Here is a 10,279-nt window from a genome sequence, read left to right as displayed (position 1 = left end):
GTAGTCTGTAAAAAGAAAGTAATTAATAATTTATATTAAAAACTTTTTCGTAACAAATAAATAAAAAAATAATTAGTTCTTTTCCTTAGTTAATAATTAGTTTACTTTTTTTTAGAAACAAGGATTGATCAAAATAATGCAAACTATTCTATAGTAACAATATGCAAATAATTTTTCTTCGAGCAGCAAATATTTTGGAAGATTTGACATGGCAAAATCATTGACATAATTTAAAAGACTTTATATGAATATTTTATAAATGGTATCATTTTTCTCGATGCAAAGTTCGAATCGACCTAAACAAGCGATGAAAATTAATAATTTTTTTTAAAGTTTTAATACTCGCAGTTTTGAAATTATTCGTACTATTGCAATATTTATTTAAGAATGCTTTTGCAGTTAGAGTGGTATTAAAAGAAAAATTAATCTTTTTATTTTTTATACTCCTTTTGGTCAATAAAATTTTTTGTCTGGATAAACAGCATTTGTATTCAAATATGATCTTTTCAATTGACTCAACAGTTTTGTCCAGTGAAATTTTCAAAAGATTCGCTGCTAAAAGAAATATTATTTACATGCAGTTAGAATCGAAGTGTTTTCATTAGTTTCATAACTTGCCTTGAGATGCAAAAAAAAAAAAAACATTAAGTATGCATTAAATTTTTTTAAATATTTATTCATTCCTGTTTTTGATTAATAACTAATAAAGAAAATGCAACACTTAAAAAATATATTTGGAAAATAGGTGTGTAATATCTATTAAAAATCTCTAATTTATTAAGCACTTCTTGATACAAGCTAAAATGTGGATACCCAAATATAGAGGCATTTTCTTTATTTCTAACGAAACCATTTCCTTGTACATGCTCCGAGCAAAAATTTCATCAAAGTTATATTTTTTAAAAGAAAATACAATATTTCTAATAACAATATCTTGAATTATGAAAAGAACAAGCATTTATAAAATATTACATTAGTATATCCTATCATGCTTTTCAAATAAAAATAAAATAACTCAATTCTTTAAAAAGGAAATATGTTTCCGAGTTTGAAAATGAGATGGTTTTCCACAATAAAATTCAAATGAATAGTTGTGGAAACGTATATCTACACTTATTTTGTGCATAATGCTTTCAGCTGAATCGCCTTTGTCAAAAGAACAGATAAAAGAATAGAAGTTACTCTTAGTAAAGTATTCCCGCAACAGATCATTGTGGTTCAGGGGGTCCATGGAGATTAAGGCTTAACAGTTTCGTGATCAATGGCCTGATTGGAACAGTGTGGCCAGCACTACCCACAGCGCTGTCTTAACTTCCTGCACAAGCTGGTAACCATCGATCTAAAACTGGATGGGTTACCACCAAGAATCGAACCCTAGTTCTTCATAATGACACTTTAGTGCCTTAACCACTGAGCATTCGTGGCTCGTTGTTTCTCTTAACCCCACTCAAAAAATATTGACGTTTGTAATAAAGAGGAAACTTGTTTAAAATTAGTAGCTTTTGTAAAATGTTTCCTCTTAGTTTATTTCAGCGTTTCGTTGCCAGAAAGAGAAATAAATTTCATGAGTTTAGCAAGAATGTATACATTTGTGTTTCATATATTATCTATAAACAAGTTCTGGAAATTGCAAAACATTTGTTGACAAGAATCATCCTATTGAAAAAAGAATTTTTTAAATGCAAATTTAAAAATATACTTACTAAAGAAAAAATACAAGTACGGATGGTGGAATTTTTTGATCCAAGTTTTTTTGATTTTTTACATGTGTTCCGCCAATTTTGAAATAGTTACATACTGAATTAGAATAGTGTTCAAGTATTTATAGTCACACGCAGATAATATGTACTGCATACTTCAAATCAATATGAACAAAATGGAGGAAAAAGAAGTCTTACTAAAAACAAAATTAATATCAGATTAGAAACGCTACCGAAAGCTCGAGTGTGTTACAATATACCCTTTATATACAAAGGCAATAAACAAAACTCATTCTACTATCCAGCTGTCACGAGAAGTCCTCCATAGACTAGATTCAAGTACTGGTTGTTACCTTGCTTATGTAGGACCGTGGTGAACCGTTTTGCATTGGTTTATGTTGTGAGATTAATATCTTTTAGGCAATTTTTCCTCATTCCAAACAGTTTTCTTTCAATTCCGTAGAAACAGATATCCTCAGTTCTTTTCTCGCAATAGCTGAACAGTATACTATCTTATTTTTTACAGTATTTTCACGCATATAATAATACATTCATGGCCAATTTAATAATTCACAGGATATGTACAAAAATTTTGTCCGTCAAGGAAAAATTCGTTAGTTTTCATATTTCTATGCATCACACAGCATAAGTGATTTATTATTTTAACCACATTCAAAACACTCTTTACCCTCTCTTAAACATTACAATTCCTGTGACAATGGAATACAATTTTTTGAAGACTTGTAAAAAACATTTTTTTGCAATTATTAATTCGTCGCCACTTAACTAAACTTAAAATGATTAAACCCTTAACATAATAGAACTATTTCATGAAGAGCATGCGAAAAATATTTAATCTCATCGCACATTTCCTCAAAATCTTTTCAATCTTTTATGTTAAAGATGTTTTAGAGAGACAATTTTGAAGACAAACTTAAAGTTTAGGAGTTTTTTCGTGGATTAGAAAATATCAAAAAAATAAGTCATGCAAGTTCAACAAGTCATAAAAAATAAGTCATACGTTCTTGACAAATAAGCAATAGAAAATTATTTTTTTGATGGAGCAACTTCATGCTTAGACAACTACATTAGCGAAACATTTTCGAGAGTTAATTTAAACTTTGATAATTTTTGCTTAAAAAAGGAACAAAAGTTATTGTAAACAAGCAATTTGTTTCTGGCAAACATAGCAAGTTAGCCATAGAAAAATTAACTTTTCTGAGAAACATCTCACGAGGCCCATAGTTCTGGCAACTTACAGGCATTGTCCACAACCCATTTTGTACGTTGTCCACAACACTGTGCAAATACGAAAATAATGTTATGTATATCTTGTTATGACAGCTCACTATATGAAAATTCACCAATTGTCATTGGATTTAGAGATCGAAGCATTGTAATATTTTGTGCCAGATGTTTTTCCTCTGTCAAAATAGTGATTTCATACTGCTCATTTATTTAGTTTTACTAAAAACAATAAGTTATAAAGCAAAATTTGAAAGGTTTGCAACTGACCAGTAGACAGTTGCATACATGGCAGTACTTTTACTTTCGTTACTTGTACCGCCGGTACAAGTAAAAAGTACGTACTTTTACTTGTACTTCGTTACTTTTTAAATTTAGTACTTTTACTTGTACTTTCGTTACTTTTTTAGGAAAAAAGTACAAGTATTTGTAACGGAAATATCGAATGAAATCGTTACTTTTTTCTAAAACTCGGTAAGCTTTCTAAAAAAAAAAAGAAATTAAATTTAAAAATAAATGCTTATGTTTTTTTTTTAATTTACAAAATTAATGTGCAATATACATGCATTCACAGTTAACTTCGTGTTTAAATACCTTCTGTTTCAACTTATATTGCACATTCAATTATTTTTACTAGCTCAAAGATCACAAAGCTATGTGAAACCTATTGTTTGCTTTGCTTATGTTTGTGCTTTTAAAACGCGTTTCTAAAGAGTAAAATAATTTTAAATCAATGGTAATTTAAATAAATAAAAATAATAAATTAAAATTAAAATCAATAGATAAAATTTCTTTTTCGTGCAAATCCATAAAAAGTTTGATACTAAAATTATATTTGATTTTGAAATTCTATTATACGATTATATTATAAAATTATATTATAATATTCTTCCGAATTTAAAAATAAATTAATATCCATAACTTTCAAAATTAAAAATAATTAAATAAATAGCAACAATTTTGCAAAAACATTATAGAACATAAGAATATTATTCAATAAAATTTTAGGTTACTTTGAATTTTAGGTTTCCTTGAAATAAACTTTTAAATCGTTACTTTTTTTGTTTAGTACTTGTACTTTTACTTGTACTTTCTACTCGTTACTTTTTAAAATAAGAACTTTTTACTTTTTACTCGTTACTTTTTTTAAAAATACTTGTACTTTTACTCGTTACTTATTAAAAGTAACGTTGCCATATATGGACAGTTGTAGTTTTCTTTTTCACAGTTACCACTTCTTAAAACAATTCCCCACTTTTCCAAAAACTGAAAATTTTAAACGATTAAAAGAAAATGGTTGATATTAAAATTGCGAAGCGTTATTTTTGAAGCATTGCTTAAAATATGGTAAACATCAAGGTTCATTTCTAAAAATGATGAAACAATTTAAGAAACAAACGTGTAACAAAGTAACTTTCAGAATATTATAAAATGACAACAATTATTCAATATTTCTGAGAAAGTAATATGCTCAATTATAGTTAGATGCCCTAAGGTCAGAGTAGCCATTAATTTCGCCCCTTACAATAAACTCTAATAAGATGTAGTCGATTCGGGATGGCTCAGGGGATAGAGCGTTTGTCTTTTAATGAGGTGAACAAGGTTCGAATCCCTACTATATCTGGTCAATACAAATTCCGCATCCGGCTTGCACTGATCCCGGTGCTGACGTCAAATTATCCTCAGAGGTTCATGGGTTAGAGTCCCCTGACCGTCAGGCTAGCCGTGAGAGGTTTTCCTTTTTTTCCCCTCAGTCTAACGCAATTGCAGGTTAGTTTCATCAAAAAAGTCCTCCAAGTAGGCTAATTTCTCCCTATACTTGATCCAGGAGTTCCCTTGTCTTCTGAATTGGATTCAAAATTGCAAGGCTACGGAGTTAAAGATTAATAGCCGTAAACCCAAAACACTGGACTGGCTGTTCAACAATTATAACGAAATGAGATGTAGTAATAAATATTTGGAATGAAAATTCATACTTGTAAACAACTGGAACACTGCAATTTCTCCTATTGTTTCCAAAATTTCATTTTTCTCAGATTCAAATATCTAAAATTAAAATGCTTATTACTATTATAGATCATCAAGTCCTTTACATAAAGTTCTATAGATAAGACTTATTATCATACGGGCATAGTATCATTTTTTTTCCTTTTCAGTCATTGTATAAGTTTGTTTAAAAAAATACTGTAACGTATTTATTCGAAAACGTATATGCGAACAAATAAAAAATTACTTCATGACAATTTTTTTTATCAAGCAATTCATTTTAACTGTTCTAAACATAATTTCGCAAGCTATTTCATCACCGTTCAATAATTTAACTATTAAACTATAATTTGATAAATATTGGTAATCACATAGATTTGTTTTTTGAGAAAACAAGCTCGAAATGGAATAGTTTTACTACCAGTTTCTGTTTTTTTTCTGGCATACAAATATCCCTGGATTTATATAATGATAAATGGAATAGTTCAAAATGTATTTACCTATTGCGAAATTTATTAAATCTTCTCCGTAAAGGTGAAAGTACATCCCGGCGACCAGCTTTTGATGGTTTGGCGTTTTTAGGAATATCTGGATCTGGACTAATCCCTTCAGTTGGCAACATGCTGTGGGAGTGGACACCATTATTTAAGATAGACTTCAGCTCAGTTTCTTCATCCTTATTTTCAGGACATGACTCATTAGTTGTTTTTTTATCTGCTGTGTCTAATCTCTCAGAAAGCTTTGATGTATCTAAAGACAGCTGGCTAGATTTTGATGCCTCATAGCTTTTCTTTAGGTCTTGAAAGAAGAAATTGTAACCATCTACCTCTGATCTTTCAGGCATGATGTCATAAATCTTCTCTTCATCTTTATTGATCTCAATAGTTGGTAACATTATTTCCTTTTCATTATCTCCGCTTTCTTTAGCATTTGGTGTCCCTTCAAGCTGAGAGGTGAAAGATATTTCTTTCAGTTTTTGATCAAAACTATTCCCTTTAGTGTCCAGCATGCTCTCAAAAAGTTTTGGTGTATCTTCATCCAAATCTCCTACAGACAGCTGGCTTGACAGATCAAAGCTTTCCTTTATGTTTTGAATGCTGAAATTCCGACCACCTTCTAGCGTTGTTTCAAGCGTGATGTAACGGTCTTTCTTTGCTTCCTCTTTAATCAATTCTGCTGTTGGCAACATTTTTTTCTCTTCATAATCACTCCTTCCAAAAGAAATTGGCATCTCTTCAAAACTTTCTAAAGGCAGCTGATCTGATTTTAATGGCTCTGAAGTTTTCTTTATGTCTCGAATGCAAGAATTGCAACCATCTCCTGGCGTTTCTTGAAGCATGATGTTATTGCTTATTTTGGCTTCATTCTCAATCAACTCTGGTGGTAATTTTCTTTTCTCTTCATCTCCACTTTCAAAAGGTTTTGATGCCTCTTCAACCATTCCTCCTAAAGACAGCTGACTGGATTTTGATAGCTCATCGCTTTTCTCTAGGTCTGAAATGCAGAAATGGTATTCATCTTCCAATGATCTTTCAGACATGGTGTTCTGAGCATCTTTTGCTTCACCTTCTATTGTTGGTAGCTTTCCTTTTTCTTCTTCTTCACTCTCAAAAGATGTCGGATTCTCTTCAAAGTGTGCTAAAGACAGCTGGCCTGATATAGGTGGCTCTGGGATTCTCTCTAAGTCTTGATTGCAGACACTGCTGATAGAGATATCTGGCAATGTTGTTTCAGCGACGATGTTACGGCCGATCTCATTTTTTAGAAGAGAAATATTTATTCCTTGCCAAGGCTTTATACGCTCTTCCTTCTTTCCTGGGAAAACTGCAAGCCAAAGTCTATGACCTGTAAAAAAAGAATCTAAAATTAAAATTTAAGAAAACCCTTAAATATACTTTTTAGTCATGGCTTTTATCTCTTCAATCTATAACTGTTCATAAAATAAGAAATCCCAATTATATATGGGGTAGTCATCGCTTAAGGAACTCCAGCTCAATATTCCCGTAATAAAATGCCGGTATTCTAACATAGAGATTTTATTTTGGTCTGTTCTGTTAAATATTTTAATTTAATAACAAAATGTGAAAATAATATACTTAGATTTTATTTTTCTACTAGAAATTTTTAATATGTTTCATGATAAGAGGTGTATTTCAAGTAGTCTGATAAAATAATAAATAAACTATAAAAACGTTATTTCTGTTTTCTTTAAGGGATTTGTTCAACTGGTGGACTCAAATATGGAAGACATTGTTCTATTTAGAACCAGAGCAGTTATTTGCGCTACCTAGTGGTGCAAATTAACATTTAATTAAGTAATTAATTCATGTATTAATAGATACTATCTGAAGCAAAACTTATTAAAGCTATATTTTTGCTCTTAGTAAAGCTATGAATGCTTGAAATATTCCAAAAAAATATTGATTTACCCATGATTAACTTTTGTGATTAATCCATTTTTTTAAGATTCCTTTAAAAAAAAGCGTTTTTTTTTTCAAAAAAAGATAAAGATAAAGGACAATACGCTTTCTATTATTTGATTTGCTAAGTAATTTTGTTTATCTTTTCAATTGGAAAATAAAACTCAGTATCACTAAGATTTAAAAGCAGAACTAAGGTTGCTAATTACCAAAATAACTTTTTTCCCTAAGATTAAATACCGCTTAAAAATGAAAGATTTTGGCCTTGCAAAATTAAGCGGTTGTGGTCTAGATATTTAAAATTAAAAACTAACTTCACTTAACAGAAATCTGCTTCAAAAAGAGAAACTATATTCAATAATTTTCCTTAAAATTGGAAACTCGTGTCGAATTTGTCGTCATTTAAAAATTTATTTTTAATTTCTCACTATAGCATTGAATATCTGCCCCTTCTCTTACTGTATTAGATGAAGAAGCACATAATCTCTAGGATTTGGTAATTCGAAAATTGTTTAAAAATCATTGTTCAATAATTGTTTAATCAAAATTGTTTAATAATTGTTTAAAAAGTCATAAAAGCAATATCATTGTAGTATAGTTAACACATTCTAATTATATTTCTTTGCAATGGTATCTTTGAAACAATTGATTTTGCAATTTTGAGCAGGAACAAATTTAGCTTTATTAGTGTTCACGATAGCAATTGCAAATGAATCTAAAATTGGGTCAGACTCTCTTACCTGTCTTATATCCAAACTGGCGATTCTTTTCGCTCCACTTTATGAAGGATTTACTCGGCTTAAAGGAGTCCCAATAATTCTTAGGAGGTCTCTTGAGTAGTCCTTCAAAGTGGTCAACCTACACTTTGTAGAATCCTAAAATTAAAGTTACGGAAGATTCTCAATAATGTACGTAAATCACTGAATTTATCATGTTGCTTAAACTATTGGACGCCATATGACTTGATTTATTACAATATGTAAATTCGATTTAGCATTAATTTAGAACTTAAAAAGTTTGTTATATCCTCCTTTTTACAATTTTTTGGAGACATTCATTAACGTTAAACATCATGCGATGCTTAGAAAGTTATATTTTACTCTTCCAAAATTATAATATGCAGGGTGGTTTATAAGGATTGAGAATTGCAATGACCAGAAATAGCATCGCACCGACATAGTTCACCGGAAATAGACACGTTACTTCTATCGATAGAAATTATTTAATTTTATGTTTACCAATAGTTGTGTTGCTATTGTCCAACTAAAAATCGTTCTATTTCGATTTTTTCCGTTCGGGAATCCGTTTTAGGGAATCCGACATTACATTCACTTAGAATGAAAGGTATTAAAAACTTTTGATAAGACTTTTTCTATTAAGTTTTAAAATCTCTATATTCAAAGCTATACTCTTTTTCCCATCAGATCAAGTTCAATAGTCTATTTTTAGACGAAGTTAATAAGCTCCGGTTTTAAAGTAAAGTATCCGGAAACTGATCTAAAAACACACATCTTGCCGGTGACGAAATTCATTGGTAACCGAAAGCTATATAAGTGTTAAAAATTATATTCGTGGTTTGTCATATTTATGGGGTTGCGAGACAATGAGTGAGTTAAAGATTTTGGATTGGAATGTATCTTTGAAATATAGTTGGATCATATTTATTCTTTTTAGGGATTTATGTTAACTGTTAGATTAGTATATCTAATTTTAAAGCTTTTATATCTCACTCAGAGTCGGATTAAGCGCCCTAGGCCATTCAAAATTTTGGGGCCCGTGGATTAAATTTTTTTTTCCTCGTATATTTTTTATTTATTCAAATATAAAAGTATTTATATATCTTTTCATTAAAGAAAGCATATTTAAAATAAAAATAAATAAGGATAAAATTAAATTTTAATAAGTAATAAATAAATATGATTAACATTATATAAAAAAAAAACTATTCTATTTTATTAATATAAATTTGAAATGGATTTTTCTTTTTAAAATCATTATTTTTCTTAATTTTGTAAAATTTATTTTCAAAAAATTCATTTTAAGGGGGCCCCTTATCATTGGGGGCCCCAGGCCATGGCCTAGTCTGGCCTAATGGAGCACTGATCTTACTTCAATTCGATTAGATTATTTTCTGCTTTTTTTCTTTAATATCTTAAACAATTCAGTTTGTCCCGATGAGAACCTTTACGTTTACTTCCATTATATGTATATATATATATATATATATATATATATATATATATATATATATATATATATATATATATATATATATATATATATATATATATATATATATATATATATATATATATATATATACATATATATATATATATATATATATATATATATATATATATATATATATATATATATATATATATATATATATATATATATATATATATATATATATATATATATATAGTGTGTGTAATAGTGTTAGATTTCTAGAACTCACTATAAAAACTGAAGTAAAACTTCAATGTATCCTTGATGGTAGAATTACTGAGCAGAGCTTCATAATGTCCGCTGTCGTTATATTTAGGTCTTTTTAAGGTGATGACAGCCTTTTCCGTGGTGACATTTATTTTTATGCCTTTTCCCTTGACTTCTTTTCCTTTCCGATAGAGGTGGCAATTAACATCAGAAACTGGAATTGAAAAAAAATATTGTCATTGCAGGTAGAAGTTCTAAGTTAATGTATTCAATGGTGTGCATAAGAATTATGGTAATTAAAAAGGGAATTTTGAGAATTATAATTTTCACATGGATAAAAATGACACTGTTCAAGAAATTTTACCCACTTTTTATGTACTTCTGACGAAACTGTGAGTGTCTTTGCAGACAAAAGGTGCTTGATTCATCTGGAAACCAAACGGTCCGTCATGCTCGTTTTTAAAAGTGAAAAATCGTCAAGATTCC

At 29.3% G+C, this 10,279-nt stretch overlaps 1 protein-coding gene across 1 annotated transcript; it reads right to left on the bottom strand.

Moving 5' to 3' along the window:
* Positions 1–5,427: 5,427 nt before the first annotated feature.
* On the bottom strand, positions 5,428–10,007 carry LOC139426580 (uncharacterized). The gene is made up of 3 exons (XM_087162918.1): positions 9,816–10,007; positions 8,092–8,226; positions 5,428–6,776 (listed from the first exon to the last, which is right to left on the bottom strand). Exon 3 carries the CDS (start codon positions 6,469–6,471, stop codon positions 5,428–5,430), a length of 1,044 nt encoding a protein of 347 aa, XP_087019044.1. The 5' UTR covers positions 6,472–6,776; positions 8,092–8,226; positions 9,816–10,007.
* Positions 10,008–10,279: the final 272 nt, after the last annotated feature.

This window comes from Parasteatoda tepidariorum, chromosome 5 (genome assembly GCF_982258835.1).
Source record: "Parasteatoda tepidariorum strain Cologne lab strain chromosome 5, Ptep-v5.0, whole genome shotgun sequence".
NCBI classification, from domain to species: domain Eukaryota; kingdom Metazoa; phylum Arthropoda; class Arachnida; order Araneae; family Theridiidae; genus Parasteatoda; species Parasteatoda tepidariorum.
The sequence above is the reverse complement of the archived record's forward strand: the minus strand, read 5'-3'. Positions and strand labels throughout refer to the sequence as shown.